This window comes from Microcebus murinus, chromosome 5 (genome assembly GCF_040939455.1).
Source record: "Microcebus murinus isolate Inina chromosome 5, M.murinus_Inina_mat1.0, whole genome shotgun sequence".
Taxonomy (NCBI): Eukaryota; Metazoa; Chordata; class Mammalia; order Primates; family Cheirogaleidae; genus Microcebus; species Microcebus murinus.
Window position 1 is genome coordinate 51,811,848 of NC_134108.1, and position 24,103 is coordinate 51,835,950.

Here is a 24,103-nt window from a genome sequence, read left to right on the forward strand (position 1 = left end):
ATAAGATTTCAAATCATTCAGAGTAAAATGACTATCATATCTTTTATATTTGGTCTGCTTTAAAGAATTTTTAAAAATTTATGACTTCTAAGATACTACTGTATTTCATTTTTTTATAAGTTTGGGAAGATACAAGAAATCTTTCCTTATAAATGTTGATAAACTGCATAGAGGAAATGCAGACAAATATCTCTCTGATCAGTGGTTCTCAGTCTTATAGTCATGACCTATTATTGCTATTTGAATTTACAGCATAATTCCTCTTTAAAAAACTACACAAAACACACCCACACAGATCTATATAGTTTAACTTATTTTTAAATGAATTTTTTGTTTTAAAACTTTTTAGGAACTTACCATAGATGTACTTTTCTAATTGTTTTGTTTGTTTGTTTTGTCCATTAGCTCCTCACTTTTCTCTAGATCAGTGTTTCTCAGAGTATGGACCATGGAACAGAAGCATTAGCATTATCTGGGACCTGATTAGAAATGTACCCTAGACCAACTGAATCAAAAACTCTGGGGTAGGTCCCAGCAGCCTGTGTTTTGACAAGGCTTCCAGGTGATTGTGGCACACTAAAGTTTGAGAACCCCTGCTCCAGAGCAGGGGTTCTCACCCTCCACATCGTTGACATTTTGGACCATATAATTCTTTGATTTAGCTTTGGGGGTAGGGGACTGTCCTGTACATTGTGTGATCTTTAACAACACTCTTGGCTTCTACCCACTAGATGCCAGTGGCACATTGCCACCACCTCTTCCACAACTCACCTCAGTCATGACAATCAAAAATGTTTTCACAATTGCCAAATATCCCCTCAGGGACAAAATCACCCCAGTTGAGAACCATTGCTCTAGAGAGAGGTAATGTGGAGTTTATGGCTAAAAACTGCTTCTCATTTAAAGTAGCAATGACTGCTTACTGAATACCTACCACACAAGTTCTTGTGTGGGCACTTTACAGTTTGCATGAATTATCACTGCCATCATAACAGCTGTACAAGATGTATTTTAAATTCTCAAACCAGGGCCATACATACCATTTATGAAATTTCTAATCTATTCCATCAGCTCAGCTTTTGGGAACTAGTATGCCCAGTTTTTTTAATGGTGCATTTGGCTGTATTTGGAATTACATTCTTTTTTAAACAAAAGAAACTTGACATATAAACAAGTAATTATTTTAATCAGTTACCTCATATTAATATATAAACTTCACCATGCAAACTTCTTATTGTAAACTTAATCACAACTGGCTCTGGATGATGGTGATTAGTTTAATTTTGCTGGGGTGACTGGTATAAGAATCAGTATGGTAAATGGTAAATGAATCAGTAGTATGCTATCATTGCAGTAAGAGTAATTCTACTTACATTTTTGAAGTAACATATGTTCTATGTATTTTCCTTTTACATCCTTTCATCTTGTTCTCCAGCTCACTTGATCTAATTCTGCATATCTTAACACTTATTTCTCTCTCTCCCACTTCTTATTCAAACTTGACTAGTCTCTGTCCCATTCCTTCATTATCTTTTTAGGGCATGAATGGCCAAATATATGTTTGAGCTCAAAAATCAGTAATTAATGCTAGTTCATGTATTACTTATTCCTAGCCTCATGTGCTTTTAAACAAAGGCCTAGAAATTACTTGCATCGAGAATTCCAAAATTTCAAGCCCCCATACTCCTGTGATACTCTGCTTATTTCATCTCTTTTCTATGTAGACCAATCCTGATTAGTGGCTATAGTGATCATGAATTCTGGCTGTCAGAATTCTGTTTATTAATGATGTTGTATGCTGAATCAACTATACAGAAATCAGTATAGTTCTATAGCAGTGCTAATTTCTTATTACTCATCACATGCATTTTCTTTTTTACTACTTTTGAAACTATAAAAGGTTCAGAAATCCTTTTATGTAAGTATTGTGAAACTATCTGTGCCAGTATTTTAATTAGCATTCAGAGAATTGCAGGATTTTTACCCAAACACTAGAAAAGATAAACAGCCAATTTAAAAAAGTACAAAATAAACAAGTTCATCTGAGATGCGTGTTCAGTCAAGCCCTGATTATTATCTTCAAAGTGGCTTTCTACTTACAAAGCATTTCTTCCACAGGGTCCCGTTAGGATCCAGACTATCTTTGAGTTCCTGGAGCGCTTTTACATTTAGCTTCTATTTTTGTTATTAGGATATCAAAATATCCCAAGCAATGTTTCTAATTGCAGTTAATTTCCATAATTCCAATTGTGGTTAAATTATAAATCATCATAAGCCACACCCAAAATGTCAAGATTTTGTGACTATTTTTCTTAAACTGGCTTTTTGTTTTTGTTAATATATTCCTTAGATTTTGTTCTACAGGTATATAAAGCTACTTTTACTTTTCATGTATTTTAAAGTCATTATTTTTATGTAGGATTTAAAAACTGTATTATATATTTTTTTGAAAAATGAAAAATATTAACTAATATTTGTCCACCTAGAATATAAGGAAAGAGCAAGAAGTGAGAAGACAATAAGTGGGAATATAGGAAGTGAGAAGAGAAGGGAGACGACAACCTTATAGGCTTGTTAAGTTAAAGGAGAAAGGCTTTACCTTTGTCATAGAGGTTATTCTCCCCAGTATTTTTATTTATTTTCAGGTGTTAGTACTCAAAAGAATACAGTATAAGATTCATATATTTGAGTTGTAAATGAATAATTTGAGAACACTGGTATATCTTACCTGATATCAAATTTTAACTTTATTCTCATTTAATGATTAGGATTCTTGGACACCCTGATTAAATTTTTGTGCTTTATAAGATGCATATATATATATATCACATATCACTCTATATTTAAAACAATACTGTTTAGTTCAACATAAGCTCATTATAGGAAGTGATAAAGTATAATTTGTAAATTCTGGATGGACTATATTATTTTTTGAGGTATATATATAGTTTTCAGAACCAACTTTGTTTTGCATTGAATGAGCTATTATAACAAATAATATTGTGGAAAATGCCACTCAGATAGTCCTAGTAGCTAAAAATTGAACTGTGAATTTTTCAGTTTTACTTACTATTGTCCTTGCCCTTTTAAAAAGAGTAGTTAATTCAAATCATTGTTTTCAGTTGATTGTCACAGTGCATTTCTCCATGTACTCATTGAAAAATTATACCTTAATGCACATTTTAAAAGTAGTATTTATTTCTGCAGAACCAGCTACTGCTAGCTATTCCATTTTGTCATCTCTAAATACTAGACAAGATTTGTTAAATTACTAGACCAGATGCTACCATGAATTTTGAAGCATAGAATCTAAGAATTTTGGGTAATAACATGCCCTCATTAATAGCTTTTGAGATCCCTGTTAATCATAGTTCATTATTGCATTGAATGAATATTGAGTTTTACCTAACAAGCAGTGTTTTATTTATAGACATGCAACTGAAAATTTTCTGTGGTATGGTAGCACCAACTAGCAGCTACTGGTCTGATGACCTTGGGCAAATCATTTATCACTCTGAGCCACAATTTTCATCTCTCTGAAATGAGGAGAGCTATATCAGTAAATTGTGTGAAAATTAAACAGTTTAAAACCTTATAGTTTTATAAATGGCAAAATCTGGGCAGGTGTATAATTTATTAAGAAAAATGATCATTCTGGTCCTATTGTAATGGAAACTCACAGCTTTTCCCTGTTTCTCATTCTAGGATTGCTGTAGTGTTACTTTGTTGAATATCACTTTTTATCAGCCTGAACTCTGATTTATTTAAACATCTATTCATCTACTAAGTGATGGAAAGAACCTGTTGTGTGCTTCTTTTGTTTTGTTTTTGTTTTTTAATTCTATGCAGCTCCTAATATTCAATTATGTGCATAATAGGAGTAAAGTTTGGTAGATTTTACTCTACATGAATCCTACAAATAAAAACTTGTTTGAGCATGCTGTTCCTTCTGTCTGTTGTTTGAATCAAACTGCAGCTTCATAATATGAATTGTTTGCAAATCGGAAACGTTTTTTGAAGGAATATTTTTTCATGAACAGATTAGATAGATTTGAAATAAAATAGAATTTACCTGGAGTTTTTCACATTGACTAAATTACTATGATATTCCATGTCTAGGAACCTTTGTATACCTTAGCTCCGTAATAAAATAATATAAAAATTACACAAATATTATCAACTTTGCAAATGAGGAAATGAATTTACAGAACTACTAAGATGTGGGACCAGAATCTAACTAAATCTTTGATTGTAAAGTAAATGTTCAGTCATGTGCTGAATAACATTTCGGTCAACAATGGACCGCATACATGATGGTGGTCCTATAAGATCATAATGGAACTGAAAAATTCCTATTGCCTAGTGATGTCTTAGCCATCATAATGCAATGCATTACTCGTGTGTTTATGTTTGCAGTTCTAAACAGACCTATTGCCCTGCCAGTCATATGAGAAAGCATGTGCAATTAGGTATAGTACATAATACTTGATAATGAAATACTGTTACTGGTTTATGTATTTATTATACTTTTTATCATTATTTTAGAGTGTATTCCTTCTACTTGTATGTTTAAAAAATAGTTAACTGTAAAACAGCCTCAGGCAGGTCCTTCATGAAGTATTCCAGAAGAAGGCTTTGTTATCATAGGAGACGATACCCCCATGTGTGTTACTGTCTGTAGAGACCTTCCAGTGGGACAAGATGTGGAGGTGGAAGACAGTGATATTAATGATCTTGACCCTGTATAGGCCTAGGCTAATGTGTGAGTTTGTGTCTTAGTTTTAAGGAAAATTTAAAAAGTTAAAAAATTTAATGCAAAAAATAATAAGAATAAACATAATTACAGAATAAGAATATAAAGTAAATATTTTTGTATGTCTATACAGTGTGGTTTGTGTTTTAAGCTAAGTGTTATTACAAGAGTCAAAAAGTTAAAAATTAAAAACTTTATGAAGTAAAAAGTTATAGTGAGCTAATGTTAATTTATTTTTGAAGAAAGAAAAATAATTTTTAATAAATTTAGTGTAACCTAAGTGTGCAGTGTTCATAAAGTCTGAAGTATTGTACAGTAATGTCCTAGGCCTTTGCATTCACTCTCTGTCTCACCCAGGCAACTGTCAGTCTTGTAAGCTCCAATCATGGCAAGTGCCCTATACAAGTGTACCATTTTTTATCTTTTATACGTTTTTTTTACTGTGCCTTTTCTCTGGTTAGATACACAAATACTTATCGTTTTGTTATAGTTGCCTACATATTCAAAACAGTAACATGCTGTACATGTTTGTAGTCTATACCATATAGCCTAGGTGTGTAGGCTGTACCATATAGTTTTGTATTAGTAAAGTCTATGAGGTTCACACGGTGACGAAATTGCCTCATGACACATTTCTTAAAATGTATCCCTGTTAAGTGATATATGACTGTATTTTCCATTACATCTGGAGGTAGTTAACTCTGAAAGAATATTAGAATCATCTGGGGAGCTTTCAAAAAGTACAGATGCCAGAAATTCAGCTAATTGGTCTGGGGTGGGTCCTGCGCATTAGTATTTTTTAAAGTTCCTCAGGTGATGCTGGTGAGCGCTAGAGTTGAGAAATACTGCATTATACACTGTATCTCCAGCTTCTGTTGTCAGTGGGTAATTATTAATGGTGCTTCCTAATTTACATTTTCTCACCAGAAGAATGAAGGATTTGTATTAGAATAAAGAATAACCTGCATAATAAACATTGCAAAGATTACAGTAAACATAACGGAGTATCATTTTCTTTGTAGGATTTTCAAAATTAATATAGAATTTTTGTTTTTGTCCTTTGGAGTGCTTTGTGAGTGAAGTGAAAAGGAATGTCATGACTTTGTTGTTGTTTGTTTGTTTGTTGAGACAGGGTCTCACCCTGTTGCCCTGGGTAGAATGCAGTGACATAATCATAGCTCACTGGAGCCTCAGACTCCTGGGCTCAAGTTATCCTCCTGCCTCAGCTTCCCTAGTAGCTGGGACTACAAGTGCATGCCACGATGCCGGTCTAATTTTTCTCTTTTTAGTAGAGACAGGGTCTCGCTCTTCTCGCTCAGGCTGGTCTCGAACTGCTGACTGACTTCAAGCAATCACCTGCCTCAGCCTCCCGGAGTGCTAGGATTACAGGCGTGAGCTACCGCACCGGCCTTGATTAATTGTTAAATTTGTTTCTGGCCCCCTGAAGCTAGGAAAGTGATAAACTATTTAAGGCTAAGAGAAAGAACATTTTCTCCGTTTACAGTAGCTTTAATAAAACAGATTGTAGGTTATAAATCTATAGATGATTTACATGGGAATACATTTTGGTAATTAGTCCTGGTCTACAACTGTGCTATAATTCTATAAATCCCTTTTTAACAAGCAAACTAAAGATTGTCTTTCAGATTAAGGGAAGATGAGAGTATAATTAAAGATCGTTCTTTTAAAATTTTTAGCCTGAGCACATACTAAAACAGAATAAGTTGGTTTTTTACATTATGAAAGTTTTAAATTTTGAGTCTTTTATGTTGTTACCCAGCTTTAAAACAAATTTGAAATAAATTCTTCCTAATTGATCAGAAGACGGTAATTGAATCATGCCTACTTAAAAGTAAAGGCATTTACTGGGATTGGCTCTGGGAATGCATTTAAAAATGTTGTAACTTGTAGTTATGGTTTATTGGTGGGTAGTGTTGAAATTAAAACTTACAATGTGCTTTTTTCAATACTTGGTAAGATTAGTTTTCTTCAAATTTCCAGCAGTAGTTTTGAACTATTTATAAAGTTTTCATAGGTAACTAGTTTTTACTGGCAGCATGTATAAACCCATGCTGTAATAAAGTATAATAGTTGTGAGCCTTTTACCTTTCCTGATTAACAAGAAACCACTTTTTTCCCCTCATGATGCTTATCTCCTCGCCCCTAATTTTTTTTTTTTTTATGAGATAGGGTCTCACTGTGTTGCCCAGGCTGGTCTCAAACTCCTGGTCTCAAATGATCCCCCTACTTCAGGCTCCTGAGTAGCTAGGACTACAAACTTGATACTGTACCCAGGTATTCCCCTAGTATTTTAAGAAATGTTAGGAGTGGAAGGAGTTGGGAAGGAATGGTTATCTAGGTCTTAAATGTAGTAGAGGTGGAATTCAGACTTGCCTGCCAGGACTGGAGGACTCCTCAGATGTTGGCCTAGATATTCTGGGACCACCATTCCTGTTCTGACCACTGCTTCATGATACAACTAGAAATGAATGCAGTTGAAATTAATGGAAAGTAAGTGGCAACTAAATTGTGCCCACAGAGTGAAGAGATAGAATCTTATATGGTCATTGAAAGGGTTGAAGGAAGCAAAAATGGGACATGAAGTGCATTTGGTATTATAAAGTATTGGAGCTGGATTGTGTTATGGCTCTTACTCTCCCAGCCATGGCTGGCAAAGACCACTCAGTTGCCTAACTCCAGCAGTCAGTGCTCACATAGAATTTGATGTGAGTGGTGCAAACTCTCTGGCCCTGAGCCAGAGTGAATACTGTAGCAATCGTGTGGCAGTGGAGTTTAGCAGGGCCACTTTTCCATATTGGTCCTGACACTTATTACCTTGTGAGATCTAGCTCAGTATCTTCTCTTCTTGAATCTGAGACAGCCTCAAAGATAATGATAATAGCAAACACTTACATAGCACGTAATTTGCTTCAGGCGTGGTTGTAAGCATTTTGTCTCTTTTAATTCATTTATTCCTTTCAGTGACTTTATGAACATGTAATACTACTATCTTTATAGATGACGAAATTAAAGCACGGTTTGAAAAGTGCCTTGTTCAAACCCACACAGCTATTAAATGGCAAAGCTGGTAAGCAAACCCAGGCAGCATGGCTCCAAAGTGTCTGCTTTTCCCACTGTGCTATGCTATGCTTGGGATGCCTTCTTTTTTCTTGTCCCCATTTGCCCAAACTAGTCATTCGTTTAGTTACTTAGTCACTAACTTTCATTGAATATGTTCTGTGTACATTGATCTTTCTAGGGCTGAAGATATAGAAGACGAAGTCCTTGCCCTTGTGGAACTTAGATTTTAGTTAAGGGAAAGAAATAATACATAATTAAACATGTAAATAGGGCAATTTCAAATTATGATAAGTGCTTAGAAGAGAATAGGGTAATGGTACAGGGAATGATTAGAGAGTGGGCTACTTTAGCTATCATTGTGAGGAAAATCTTCTCTGAGGAGGTGACAGCGTGTAGAGACTTGAATGATGAGAAGAAAGTAGCTACGTGAAGATTAGAAAAGTGGGAGTTCCAGGCCTCTAAAACTGTGAGATGGGACAAGCTTGGCCTATTTTTTTCTTTGTTTTTGAGACAGAGTCTTACTCTGTTGGCCAGACTAGAGTGCTGTGGCATCAGCCTAGCTCACAGCAACCTCAAACTCCTGAGCTCAAGCGAACCTCCTACCTCCCAGGTAGCTGGGACTACAGGCATGCACCACCATGCCCAGCTAATTTTTTCTATTTTTAGTTGTTTGGCTAATTTATTTCTATTTATAGTAGAGACAGAGTCTTGCTCTTGCTCAGGCTGGTCTCAAACTCCTGAACTCAAGCAATCCTCCCGCCTCGGCTTCCCAGAATGCTAGGACTACAGGCGTGAGCCACCACACCCGGCCAACCTTTCTTTTCTAGGGACAGAAAATAAAAATAGTGTGATTTGGAGCTTAGTAAATAAGCAAGGTAGTAACTTAGTAAGTTCATAAGGTAGGCAGTGAGCTCTCGGAGGAATGCAGGAGCAGCAGCATTCCTAGGGAGTGGGAAGGGGCTGGTGGAAGTCTGCTTCTGCGGGAAGAGGTTTTTTTATTACTGACATAATTTATGGTTGCCTGCATACAGTTTGGGCAGAGAGCATTCTGCCTCAGTTGTAGAATAGGCAATAAGGAGTGCAGTAGGTTACATTTTTTCTTTAAAAAAATGATTTGAGTACTTAAAATAATCATGTTGTTAAAATGCATCATAAAACTTTATTCGTTATGACCCAGTAGAGAAATATTTGAAAATTTATTCATTAATGATGATTTGATTTGTGTTTAAAAAGAGCATTTTAGGTGCTGTGTGGAGGGGACAAACATGGAAGGACAATGACCAATTAGGAAGCTATTGCAGTGGTTCAAATAAGAGATGATAGTGATTTATTTAGATGAAAGTGGTAGCATAAACAGAAATAATTTCACTGTATATTTAGATTACTGTTCTTGGTGCCAATTTTCTGAGACTGTAGCACTTATTTTATAGGGCAAAGGAGTAAATATCTTCTCTCAGTTTGTTCTCAGACAGTAATAGTCCAGGTCAAAATTCTCCTGGGATCCAGATTTTACTGGTCTTCTGATTTACTTAAGCCACAAATTTCCCTGGCTACACTCCTACTGCCAAGATGTATGTATAGGATTTAGGATTAGCCTCTTCCAGAACTGGCACTCCTCAGTCTTGATGCAGAGGCCAGCCCACTGGTCCTGCCTGCTTCCATGTTCATGATTGATTTTTAGGGGTTTTGAAGCCTTTTCAAGGCAGTTTGCTTTGGTTAGGACCTCTTCATCAGATATATCTCAGTAACTTTAAACCTAAAACAGTAGAGCTGAACTCCTTTCTGGCTCATCTATAAATGTAAATGTTTGGTGCTGTTGAGCAGTATTCAAGCACTGATGAATGTGCTGAGGAAAAAGAATGCTCATGTCCCTGGTTCAGCCCAAGTGCCCTAGTGTTAGATAATTATGTATGAAATGTCTGATTTTCATAAGTACTAAATTTGAACTTGATCTCTAACATTTCACTTAGACACTTCTTGTTTTATTTTTATTGTGAAGATACATCCCCAGTCTTTCAAATACATATTTTGGCTTGTGATTACCCTTCAAATTTTTTATAGCAATTTTTATGAAACCATGGATAAGTCAAAAATTCATGCTATTTTCTGATATGAGTTCTGTCATGGAACCAATGCAGCACAGACAGCTCAAAATATCAGCAAAGTGTTTGGGAAGGATGTGGCTAATGAACACACAGTACAGCAATGGTCTAAGAAGTTCTGTTCTGGTAGTTTTAATCTTGAAAATGAGCCACATGGGTGACCTGAGACCAAGGTGGATAATGAGGAGCTGAAATCTATAGTGGAAGCGAATGCATCTCAACATACATATGAATTAGCAGGAAAGGTTGATGTTATTATTTTAACAACATTGGACCATTTGAAACAAATGGGCAAGGTAAAGAAGCTGGATAGATGGGTAGATGCATTAATATGCATGGGTAGATAGCTGGATAGATGCATTAATTAAATGCATGTCAGGAGAGAAATCTTATCGAAGCTTGCCTTTGTTTGTTGTCACGGCATAAAGGCAAACCATTTCTACACTGTATTGTTACATTTGATGAAAATGGATTCTTTTTGACTATTGCAAGTGTTTGGCACAATGATTGGATAAAGATGAAGTGCCGAAAGCATCCCAAACCGAATATTCATCAAAAAAAGCTTATGTCTGTTTGGTGGTCCAGTGCTGGTATTACCCACTACAGCTTCATGAAACCTGGTCAGTTAATTACAGCGGATGTCTACTGCAATCAGTTGGATGAAATGATGAGGATGCTTGTGATTAAGCAGCCGAGATTGATCAATAGAGACAGACCAATCCTCTTGAAAGACAGCACTTGACCATATGTTGCACAAACAACACTACTCAAACTATAGCAGCTGGACTTGGAAACTCTCTGTCAGTCACTGTATTCACCAGACCTTGTACCAATTGACTCACTTTCAGTCTTTGGACCACTTCTTGCAAGAAAAAATATTCCATTCTCCACAAGCTGTGAAAAATGCCTTTTGTGATTTCACAACCACTCACTCTCCAGGCTTCTTCACTGCAAGCACAAACAAGTTATTATTAAGATGGAAAAACTGTGGCGATAGTTTAGGTGCATACTTTGATTAATTGTACTGCTTCTTGTTTGAGATATAATAAGCTACACTTTTGATTCAAAATCAGACAGTTCATATTTAATGACCTAATAACATGTGATTGTCTTAATTTGATCTGACTCAGAAGACAAATGAGTTTGAAGATACAGGTCACTTATTTAACGCCTGCTTTTGGCAGCCTACCAGTAAATTACTATTTGTTTCTCTTTTTTTCCTCCTATTTTGTCTTTTGAAGATGTTTAATGTATTACATATGAGGAAACTAATTCAAATAACTCTGTATTTGGATACGTTTTCTGTTATCTTGAAAGCATCTGGTTAAAACATTACATATATGACATGGCCATGTGTAGTAATGATTTGAATAATATTGTTGATACAAAACTTTGTGAAGGGAGGGGGTTCCCTTTAGTACTGATTTTCAGCCATTTGCTTTTTTCTTCCAAGAAAAGCTTAGAGTCTGTCTTTTGTGTGTTGTCAATCTGATATTTATTTGGGGTGCTGTGACTCTGTTCTCTTTGGCATCATAGACGTTAAAGACCAGGAGGTGGATAGTATATATGTGTGGAGGCCACTTCACCTCCTTCCTGTTCTTTGAGGTTTCTAGCCCACTGAAATGAGCTTGACTAGCAGTCTCCTTCCATGTCCTCTATATCTGCTGTGAAGGATTTTAGGCACATTATTTGTGGCATAAGAATGTAAAAACTTACTTTGCTGAGAATTCTTACCTCTTGTAAAACCTAAGTGGAAGAATAGATAAATTCTTTTCTGCTGTTTTTCCATGTAAGGGACAAAGAATAAAAAATTGAGTAACTGTATGTCTTAGATATGTTAGAGAGATCTGAAATTTTTAAAAGTTTTTCTGAATGTTTCAAAAATTTCTAATATGAAAGTATAATTCAGAGAGTGAGGAAAAAATGGTGGCTGTTAGGATTTTAAGAAATTATATTTTTAATCTGTCTTTTTTTAAAAAAAATAGATGTAATATTTCCATAAAACAGGCCTTTAATTTTATGATCCTTGACTTGGTAGCCTTCTTAAACAAATGTTAAGTGTTTAAAAACCAACTTCTTAGTCATATTTCTAACAGCTCTAGCAAGAAGTATATATGTATTAATAACTTCCTTTCTCCCATTGTGTGAATAAACTAAATGACTGCTAGTTTTAATTTTCTGCTACTTAGTTCTTTGTTTTGTTTTAGAATTAGAATCAAGTAAATTTGAAAGTTGTTGAAGTTGATGTACATTTATCTGCAATTACAGTTTGTAAAATGAACAGCCAAAGACTGTTTTTGTTACTTAAAAGTACTGTTCTTGGTGGCTGATAAAACAAATAACCAATTTTATGACTTAATTATAATAATAGCTTAGGTCCAATATCTAAACTGTTATTCAGAAACGGTTCAGTATTCATTATTGGATTCATTAGTATTTAAGGAGATAGTAAAGCATCCTTTCTTCAATTTTATTTTAATTGTCAACTAGGGCATAGAAGGAGGTATTAATACTATGAAATTTAGTGTGGAAAACACTTGGTTATATATTGAATTTCAGCACTGATTTATTTCTATTTTTATCTTTATTATTAGTAACATTGACCTATAAATGTTAGTTTATTCTTGGCTCGGTTATTTTTACTTATTGCTGAGAAAATACCCTTTTCATATAAGAATATAACATTTTTATGAGATTAAAAACTAATATTAATTAATACAGATCTTTTGTGTGTCTTTTTTCCTTTTAAACATAGTTGTATCTGTCTGGGTCCAATCAGGAGATAGAAACCACAGAGTGGGTTAAACAGGGTAAGTTTTATATAAAGAATCATTAAACTCTGATAAAAGAGTGACTATAAGATATAAGAAAACCGCATGTGGTACTCAAACTTGTAAGGGGCCCCTTCCCCAAGGCTGAGGTTCAGACCTTGTTGGAGAAGTTCACCGTTTTGCCCAGGTTAGAATTTGTCTGTAGTCCCTGGGCAGTCATGGCAATTTGGAATGCATGTGATGAGCAACGGGCAGCATGGATGTGCAAAGGTGTGGGAAACTGCACATGAGCCGCCTTTTTAGGGCCTGCAGAAGAAACTGAGGTGTTGATAAGGGCAATGGGCCTTCGGTGTACCTATGCAGGCAGGATTCTGTACTTCAGAGTGCTGGATTCTGTGTTGAGAGGGGTATCCCTGGGCCAGGTGAGGCTGCAAGGTTACTGAAAGCCTTAGTATCTGCTCACATGCCTGAGGCAAGATTCTACCTGATGTCCACACCACCACACCACTGATCCACCATGCAGCATTTGGAAATCTCAAGGGAGCCCTTTGTCCTACAATCTCCTTTCAGCACTCTCTGCTGAAAAGTCTTAAAGTGGTTGTCCCAGTAGAGATGCTTAAAGGAATGGTGCCCATATAAGAATGCATATTTTGAAGGGCAAATTTGGAACTGAGAGTCATTAAATTGATAACTGGCACAATATTGTTCTTTTTTCCAGTTTACTTTTTTGCCATGCAGTTATGTAAAAACTTTTTACTGATTACTTTTCTGTACTCTCTATTGCTTGTGTTTGTTCTCCTTCCTCTAGCCCTGTTGACATTTTGGGTCAGACAGTTGTTGTAGGGAGCTGACCTATGCATGTTTAGTATGTTTAACAGCATCCCTGGCCTCTATCCACTATATGCTAGTAACATACACATAGAATCATGACAATCAAAAATGTCTCTAGACAGTACCAAATGTCTGCCTGGGGAGCAAAATCTTCACTGTGGTTGAGAACCATTGTTTTAGAGTTTGTTTTTTACTCATTTAGAAGCAGTATAAATCTCTCATTTAATAAGGATGTGCTCTTGTTGTTAAACAGGTTTTATTTTAATAATAATTCCAGTCCTAGGTACATACCCAAAAGAATTGTAAACTTATGTCCACCCAAAAATGTATGCACAGATGTTTATAGTAGCATTATTTACAGTAGCCAAAAAGTTGAAACAACTTATATGTCCATCAACTGATGGATAACCAAAATCTGATAACTTCATATGATGGAATATTCCATCTTGATATGATGGAATATTTATTCAGCTAGAAAAGCAAATGGAATTCTGATACATACTACAACTTCAATGAACCTTGAAAATACTATGCCAAGTGAAAAATAAGGCAGATGCAGAAGACCACATATTGTATAATTCCATTTATATGAAATGTTCAGAATAGGCAAACCATAGAGATAGGAAGTGATTTCCAGTGATTTTCAAGGGCAAGAGAATGGGAGTGGCTATTAATAGTTACAGGTTTCTTTTTGGGATAATGAAAATGTTCTGAGCTCTGACTATACCAAAAACCACTGAATTGTATACTTTAAAAGGGTGAATTTTATGCTATGCAAATTGTATTCCAATAGGTTTTTTAAAATTGAACTTGAAAAATTTAAGGAGTTTATTCAGTCTGGGAGTAAGTTGCACTTGACAGTTCATAAGTGTGAGTTCCATATTTCTTTTAAAGCCTTTCCTATAATTTTATCATCTTTGATGTTTAATGTTTACTGTGTTCAATATTTTGACTTTGTTTATACAAGTTCTGGTTAACATTTAGGTTACCTGAAGCTGGACCTTTATAGTTTAGCAGTAGGAGTAGAATCAGGAGAGTCAAGATATCTATTCCCTACCTGGTATTTTTTGCCTTGATAACATAAATAGTCATATATCTGTTTAGGGTTTCTCTTAAAAGGAAAAAAATACCTGTGTGAATATCTTGGAAGAGGAAACAATATGTAGAAAAATTAATTTTATTTCTTGTTTTGTATTTAATTATGAGAAGATAAGTTTAAGGGAAAAATGCTATGTAAATGAAATACTTTCAGAAACTTCTAGGAGGATGTTTAAAATTTTTGTCATATGTGATATTTCATTATAACATTCATTTTTAATAAATAATTTATGTCATTACAGACAGATTTGACCAGTTTTGGGCCATCAATCGGAAACTCATGGAATATCCTGCAGAAGAAAATGGATTTCGTTATATCCCCTTTAGAATATATCAGGTAGGAAGTAACATTTTAAAAAATGTCCATTTCTGAAAGCCTTAGATATCTTATTTCCTGAAGCACTCTAGTCCAAAACTCTTAAGTTTTTATAGGAACTGAACAGTATTAGGGGTTTTCAGATCTGTGTCATTTGGTGGCAGTCACCTCAGAGACTGTACTGAAATATTTGGCTCATATGTAGTTGATATTCATTATGTGTAGATTTTGTATTGACAGATTCACCTACTTGCTAAAATTTATTGGTAACCCCAAAGTTAATACTTGGAGTACTTTTGTGATCATTCACAGACATATGCAAAGAAGTGAAAAATTTGATTCACCTGACAGGCATGTTCCCACCCACTTTGTTGAACAAAGTGATGCTCTGCCTTCATGTTTCAGCTGTCATATTGTAAACAAGTGTTCTTTTCACAGTCTGTTTAGTGCCATGTTCACATTTTTGTGCTTTTTATTGGTGATTTTACTGTTTCAAATGGACCCCAAGCATATACTAATGTGCTATCTTTAAACAGAAACACAAAACAAGGTTATGTTTTGATTGGTTGATGAACATGTGACTAAGGCCCACAGAAACATAACCCTCTATTTCCCCTAGGAGAAATGGTTCAGTATTTGCCAATTCAGTGTTTGCAGTGACGTTATAGAACATAACTACTGCAATAACAAGAGCCAACTGTATTTATTTGTTTTAGGTGGTGAGTCCTCAGTATTGTACAACAAAGTAGACAGTAAGCTCTCATGTCGTTCTTATAGTATGTTTGTATGAGGTAAAGAAACTTTGCATTCTGTAGAGTACTTTAAAAATCCTGTGTGCTTGGCATATAGCAAATATTAAATATTTGTTGACTGTATGGCATTCCTGGAAGCAAGTTACTTACAATTTTGAAAAAAGAATTTAAGAACAGGAATTGGCATATTTCACAGGCATACACTAATCTGGGATTTCCATTCAGATTTAAAAAGGTCTTGTTATAACTTCCTTTTGTAGCCATTTTCAGTGTCCCACAATCTTTACTGATCGTTATGTCTATAGTTATTTTTAAATCTTTTATAGAGCCATCACATAACCGTGTGTTCAAAGAGAAAAACAAATTATCTAATTAAAAAGAATTGCAAACAAACAAAATTTCAATATACTGGAAGAATGAAGAGTATTTCTGATTTAGTGATGCAGGCATAATTTTCAAGTGGTTCATATTTATCACAAAGGCAGGGTTATTGTTATATGTTCATGCTGTTTGTCCAGGGTTTAGAAAAATGCCTGGCATGTGAATTTTTGTTAATTCATTAAATCACTTATCATTTATCAATTTTATTTTCATTATTTATATTCTTTTTATTGTACTATGGGCTCCATAGTAACATACCATAAGGCATTCCCACAGCCTAGTAAAATATCTTACTTGTGGAATTTAGCTGAATAAAATATACCACAGACTCTGAAGACATTTCCAAAAGAGTTCCAAAACTGTTTTGAGATTTATGCCTCCCAGCACTTACCTGAGTTAAGTTCTGGCAAATATATGTAATTACACTGTAGTTTCTTTATTAATACTTTAAGCTCCTGTAGGGAAAGTGTATTATACTTATTGTAGGAATTATTATTGTCAGAATAATAAATAGTACAGGTATACGAGAACAGGTGTTCCTTTTTGAATTTATCATTCTGTTCTGGGGGGACATTGTCAGATTAATCCATACCTCTTTATTGTGGTATCATAAAAAATACAGAAGGATTCAAGGAGAGAGAGAGAGAAGGAGGGATGGAGAGAGGGAGGGAAGGAAGAAGGAAGAGAGAATGTGTATGAGAGAGAATGGTTTTTATAAAGTTCTATAGTTAGATAGAAAGTGGAAAGGTAGAGAGTTCTCAAAATTTGCTTGACAAAACCTGGCTGCCAGATGGGGACTCTTTAAGGGCAGAGCCTCCTTCCTGATGGTTCCTGTGTCAAAGCAGTTGGGCAGTTTTTCCTTAAACAGAAAGAGACAAAGAGCCTGCCTGAGGACTTTATTGGTTCTCACTTGACCTACTTAACTTTCCTTTTGCCTTTATCCTGTTTCCATTTTGGTTCTTAATTGAATTTGATTAAAATATTAGAAGTGAGATATGGAAGTGAATATAAAAAATTTATGAGCCTTAATTTTTGCTGATTTGTCATTTCCTGGTTTTCCCATTTCCCTATTTTGTATTTCCCATTTCCCTATTTTGAATATTCTTTTATGCCTTGATTAAAGGAGGATGGAGCTCTACTTTCCATTTTCCTAGTTATATTAATATGATCTAAAAAGGTATCATCAGATTTCTGTTGCTGACTTCTTTATATCTGATTATTTTTTATGATTTTGTTATTCTGTGTTATTTGTATAGCTTTCATTTATGCAACATTTTGATTAATTAGCACTTTTTATTTTTTAAACATACCCTATGTAAATTTCTGTACTATTTGAGACATTAAATTAGTAAATAAATTTAAAACCTGAAAATCTAGGTTTATTTAGATAAACGAAGGGCATAATTTTTACCAAATATTTACCTTGCAGAATCTTAGAACAGACTAGAATTCCTATAGCAAGGAGGAGATGAAGGAGCACTAAGCATGCTTGAGTGAAGCCCATTTTATCTTGTTGAAACCTTGAAACCGTCTTAAAGACAAAAGAATCATTATCTGATTTTACATAAGAATCTGAAGCTCAGGGATTTTAAGTCAGTTGTTCAGGATCGCAGGAATGAAAAGTGGAAGAACTAGAATCCAGACCTAAGTTTCATTTGTGAACAAAATATGATTATTGTTTATAAATTAAGAACACAATTATCACAAAAAGTAAAATCCACCTTTACCGATTGAGTTGATAGGAGCCTAAAAAACCTGACTGGTGTTCTTTAAAGACTGACTTTCATAGAGATTGTTGTTAAACTATTTCTTTTTCATCTGTAATTCATTTATCATGAGCTCAAAATGCCTATAATGAAGTAACAGAATTTTAGTGGTAAAAGTTAAATTGGTCAAAAAGCCATCTAGATATGTACAGACCAAAGTGTGTTTTTTCTGTCATTTACATAACAGTTTAGTTTGGTGTGTGAGTTTCAGGTTTGTGTTCCTGAAATCCAGGTGCGCCATGTTAGCTAGTATTCTAGAGATGAGGTTAATGACAGGAAATGTTTCAGAAATGTAACCAAAATGTTATTTAGAATAGCACGCATAACACATGGTGATTAATAAAGGTATTTGTCAAAAAGATTTGGCAAAAAAGAAGACTGTGAGGTCCTTAGACACTGGTATTTATATTGTAGAATGAAAATCAGGCACATCATTTTTCTTTTTCAAGAAGCAATGGATTTATAAATATTATCCGGCTGTTATACTTTGGGTAAGGAAAATTTGTCTCATTCATTCATTCAAGTTCACTTATTCAAATATTCACATGCCTTGCCCTGTACTGTGCACAGATGATACAAGTGGTGCTCAATATCATACAATACCTCTTAGAGAACTGTAGTCTAAAGGTAGAAAGAAACTAATTGACTAAGTATGCAAACAAATACAAAATTGGAACTGTGATTGCTGTGAAGAGGTATATAGTGCAATAAAAACCTAATGCCCCTAGGGGCCATTTGTTCTAGTTTGAGAGATCAGAGAAGGCTGCCTTAAGGAAGGGTTGCCTCGCCAGAGATCTGACAGATGGATGGACTTAAGGTAGGCAGAGAGTCATGAAAAGAACTTTGTAGGCAAAGAGGACATTTTATGAGGGCAGCCTGTTTTGTCTTGAGCACAGAGAGATGGGGCAGTAAGGCTGTGAAGGTAAGCATCAGACCATATTGAGGAGTTTTCTCTTTATCTTGTAAAAAATGGCAAATCTTCAGGGATTTTTAATAATATGAATATCCATTCATTCAACAAAGATCATTTAGTCATGACCTACTTTGTTCTACATGTTATTCTTGAGGTTATAAATAAATTTAGAGAATCTTCCTAAGAAAAATCTAACTATGTTTAGTTTTAGACAAGAACACAAAGCTGATAAAAATGCCAGTTTACTAATAAAGTTAAAATGGTTCCTACTTACCTTTAGAAGAAGTTGTCAGTTATATAATAGTAAAGTAGAATTTGAGCTTAATTTTGTTTTTTTTTTCATAATCCTCAGAACTCTGCTTCCTTTCCCATTTATCATTTTGATGTAAACTTGTTCATTTATGTCATTAAAGCTCCATTAATATTTTAATTCTTTAGGGAGGTTTACTAGCCATTTTACTTAAGCAACTCTATTTAACTTGTAACATGCTAAAAATACTTAAGAATCTAGATATTTAGGAGTTTGTGGGGAGAAAGAGTACATTTTTTAAATGGAAGCTAGGATGTCAGGAGTTAACTTGGCACTTCCTAAACTGATGAAGGAGCCAAATTTTAGACTGTTTTGTTTCCAGATGTTGAGTTATGAATTTTGAAAAGTGAGGACAATAGAAATGTGTGGCAAATTATGGCCATGTTTGTTAGGATTCCTCCCTCCAGGGTTGTGGCAATATTAGTGAGAAATTACAATTCTCCTCTTCCGTTGTTTTCCATTTTAGTAGGTATCTTGCAATAACTTCTAACAGAAAAGCCAGAGGCCAAAAAGAGGGAATTCTTTAGTTAACTGAATATTATTGCTTTGAATTTAGTTTTTAGTCACTTCAAAAAGATACACTGCATAATTTGTAGTACATTTTGAATTTTGCAGAGATATTTAATACTTTAGCAGAATAAACTATAAATATTCTGTCTTCCACTTCTGAAGATATGTTACTTAATTTTTTTTGTTACTTATAGTACCTTTTCTTTTTAAACAAATTTAAAATTTTTTTAATCATGGTAAAATATACATAACATAAAATTTACTATCTTAACCATTTTGAAGTGTATAGTTCAGAGCCAGGCATCCTCAAACTACGGCCCACGGGCCACATGCGGGTGTTTTTGCCCATTTGTTTTTTTACTTCAAAATAAGATATGTGCAGTGTGCATAGGAATTTGTTCATAGTTTTTTTTTTAATTATAGTATGGCCCTCCAACTGTCTGAGGGACAGTGAACTTGGCCCCCTGTTTAAAAAGTTTGAGGACCCCTGGTTCAGACTATTAATTACGTTCACATTGTTGTACATTCATTCTCCAAAACTCTTTTCATCTTGCAAAACTGAAACCCTATACCTATTAAACAACAACTCCCTTTTTCTCCATTCTACTTTCTCTCTCTCTGAGTTTAACTACTCCAAGTACCTCTTAAAAGAGGAATCATACACTGTCTTTTTGTGACTGGTTTATTTTACTTAGCATAATGTCCTTACTGTTCATCTATGTTGTATCATGTGTCAGGATGTCCTATTTTAAAGGCTTAATAGTAATATTGTATGTTTATATACTATACATTAATTATTCATTCATACTTCAGTTGCTTCCACCTTTTGGCTATTATGAGTAATGCTGCTACGAACATAGTGTATTAATCTGTGTTCTCCAGAGAAACAAAACCAACAGGATGTTTGTGGGGGGTGGGGTGGGGAGAGATTTATTTTAAGGCATTGACTCACACATTTGTAGAAGCTTGGTGAGTCCAAGATCTGATGGGATAGGTTGGAGGAGAGTCAAGAAAGAGTTGTAGTTCAGATCAAGGACAGTCTGTTGGCTAAATTCCTTCTTGCTAAAGGGAGGTCCATCATTGTTCTATAAGGCCTTCAGCTGATTAGGTGAGGCTCTTTCACATTATGGAGGGTAATCTGCTTTTCTCAAACAAAGTCCATCAATTTAAATGTTAATCTTATCCAAAAAAACACCTACATAGAGACGTTCAGAAAAATTTTTGAACAAATACATGGGCACCTCAGCCCAGCCAAATTGACATTTAAAATTAACCATTGTAGTGGGTATATGAATATCTCTTGGAGACCTTGCTTTCAATTCTTTTGAGTATTTACACAGAAATAGAATTTCTGTATCATATGATAATTCTATTTTTAGTGTCTAAAGAAATGGGCATACTGTTTTTCCATAGTAGCTACATGATTTTACATTCCCACCAATAGTACACAAAGGGTTTCAATTTTTCTACATTTTCATCAACACTTATTTCCTACTTGTTTTTTACATTATCTTAATGAATGTAGGTTGTAATCACCAATGAAGAGTGGTGTTGAGCATCTTTTCATGTGTATGTTGTATATCTTCTTTGGGAAAAAAAAGCTATTTAACTCCTTTGCCCATTTTTTCTTTTTTTTTTTTCTTTTTTTTTTTTTTTTTTTAAGGAACCAAGTTTTCTGCTATGCCCATTTTTTAAATCTAGTTTGGCTTTTTTTGTTGTTTTTGAGTTGTAGGACCTAATTTATTAATGGCTAATCATATTCAATATCTGAGTGCACTGTAATATGTTTAGTATTCCCTATCGAGTTTTCTTTTTCTTTCTAGTTTTTGCTATTACAAATAGTGCTGCAATAAATAGCATTTTATATGTATTCTTTGAGGTATGGAATCGGTACCAAAAACGGGGTTTGGGGTAAGAAGGTAGAGATTCAAAAAGTTAATTTGCCAGGGTTACTTTTAAAAAATGTACCAATATAAATTTCAACCAGCAATATTTAAGGGTATGCTTCTCACCTTACATCTCCACCAGCAATAGGGCATTATAACTCTCACTTTCAGTAGTATTATCAGTATTAAAGAGATATATCATTGTTACTTCAATTAATGTTTCTCTCATACTTAGTTTATAAATCTGTTTATCTTTTTTGGCCATTTGGATTTGTTTTTCTGTAAATTGCCTTGTATTTTGTTTTGCCTATTTTTCTTCTATTACTTCTTTTTATTTTAGAAAAGGTTAATTTTTATAAGTATTTAGCTTTTTGTGTCAAACACATTGCAAAAAAATTATAACCATACAATTTTTATATTTTTGTATAAGAAATTTTAAATTTTTATATGCCAAATATATAAAATTTTGGCTTGCAGGCCATAGTTTGTTGACTCCTGATATAAACTATCCCTTTTCACTGGTCAGATATGCTGCCTCTGCTTTATATTAAAAGTACTTTATCTATTGGAATCTATTTTTGTATTCTCTATTCTAGTCCATTAGTATATTTATTTATTCTTATACTAGTATTATTTTTAGTTTAGTGTTCTGATATCTGCTGGAGCAATTCATTCCTTTTCCTTGGTTCATACTTTTTATGATTATCCTCTTAGTCATTAATTTTTCCATATGACTTTCAAAATCATTAAATTCCTCATACTATCCTATTTGATTATAAATGAAAATACATTAAATTCTACTTTAATTTTGATGTAATTAATCTTCTTATGAAAGTCTTCCCAGATAACATGATATACCTTTCTTATTCAGATTTTGTTTTACGTTATGTGTAGATTTAAGGTTCTCTTCAAGTAGGTCCTGTGCTTTTCTTTTTATTTATAGGTGTCTTGTAGATTTTGTTTTTCTTTATTTCCATTTCTAGGTGTTTATGACATCAGCAAAACAAGCAAAATCCTCTTCCCACTGTTTTTTACCAACCATTTTTTTTCTTGCTTTATTGTATTGCCAATACTGTATTTAGTGATGATGGTCCTAGCAGACATTTCTGTTTGGTATGTGTTATTAATTGGTATGGTTTTAATGTTTCATCATTTATAATGATAGCATAGTCTTTAATTTCCTTCTAGAGTTTATAATTAGAAATGATGCTAAATTATTTGCTAGATTAAGTTGCTACTTTCCCCCCTTTTATCATTTGAAATTTGATACTTCTTTGTTTTCATTTCATTAATGTGAACCCTCCCTTACCTAAAGTTCATAATCATGTTATTATAGTACTCATTTTACTCACCAACACACTATTCTTTTACTGCTTTTCCTTCCCATACGAAGAATCTTTAGCCTACTTTCCCTTCACTCCTCCAGTCTTCTTCCACTTTGCAGAGAGACCTATATAACACTTGTAGGCTCCCTAAGGCCTAGGTTTTTGCTAAAATAGTTTAGTATCTTCAGTTCTAGGCTAATTCTAGATTTTTCTCTACAGATTGTGTCTCCTATTTCAAGGATACTTACTTAGCATTTGTATTTCATATCTTGGAGAGTCTGTCAATGTCAAGGGTGTCAGGGCTCTTGGTAGAAGTCTCTGTTCCCTAGTCATCTCTTTCTTTTTCTAACTCAGGAGAAGAAAAGATTCAGTCTCGTTATTCAACTTTTCCTCAGCTTTCAGTGATATCATGCTTGCTGGTTCTTAGGCTCATTTCCACCCAGAGAGGAGAATACTACAGAGGTTTCTAGCTCTCTCCAAGCATACCCTGGCCTAATCCCAGCAGCTTCTTAGCTCAGGAAAACTGGTGTTTTGAATAGCAGATGGAATTGGGAGAAAAAGGGAAAGAGGGATACAGTAGTCCCCAGAATCTCTTCCAATAATTGTTGTTAATGTGTTATAAATATTTTTCATTTAAATAATTATATAACAGTAATACTTGGGAGAAGGTGTCTTTAGTACTTAATTCACATCCAGTTATGTATGCTAAGCTATATTTGCTAAGTATATGTTGAGAATCCATGCTTAAAAATAGGATTATTTGTATCTCACATGTAAAGAAAGCCAAGAAAGTATAGAATGGATGGATGCTGAGTGCTTAAAAGAACTTTACATCTGATTCAAGTAATGGTAACAGTTATAAAGAGACCAATACTGGTATACTGAAGACAGGTCACTCATTTTCATCTTTTTAAAATGATAATAATCTAAGGTAAGTCTGTGAAGTAAATGTCATTTTTTTCCCCAGAGTGCTTTAACCATTTATTAACCACCCCAGGAAAATTCTTCTTTAGTGACCATAGAGAAGCTAAGCCTCTGTACTGTGCTTATGTCTCTGTGCTCTTTACAATGCCTATGTGTAATAGGATCTGCATAAGTATGTAAGCAGTATGAACAAACTGAAAGAAGTTCTAATCACCTATGAAAGTGGTGGTTATTCCTGGCTCATAATGTAATAGACTCTAATGTTCATACCATACATTCTTTCTGTAGAAGTCTGGGCTGGATTTTCAGTTAGGCAATAACTATCATTTTCTACTATTGCTCTAAAGTTGTAGAACAAAGCATTATGGGATGTAAAATAATTTT

At 34.2% G+C, this 24,103-nt stretch overlaps 1 protein-coding gene across 4 annotated transcripts in view; it reads left to right on the top strand.

The window, feature by feature from the left end:
- The window catches only part of ATG5 (autophagy related 5), a 135,353-nt gene that overhangs the window by 61,926 nt on the left and 49,324 nt on the right, over positions 1–24,103 (top strand). For 3 of the 4 annotated variants that reach the window (XM_012753177.2, XM_012753182.2, XM_012753178.2), the window contains one exon: positions 14,879–14,973. In XM_012753177.2, coding sequence (XP_012608631.1) covers positions 14,879–14,973 — 95 coding nt within the window. The remainder of the gene's footprint in view (positions 1–14,878; positions 14,974–24,103) is intronic. The other variant, XM_076003088.1, reaches the window with a different exon arrangement.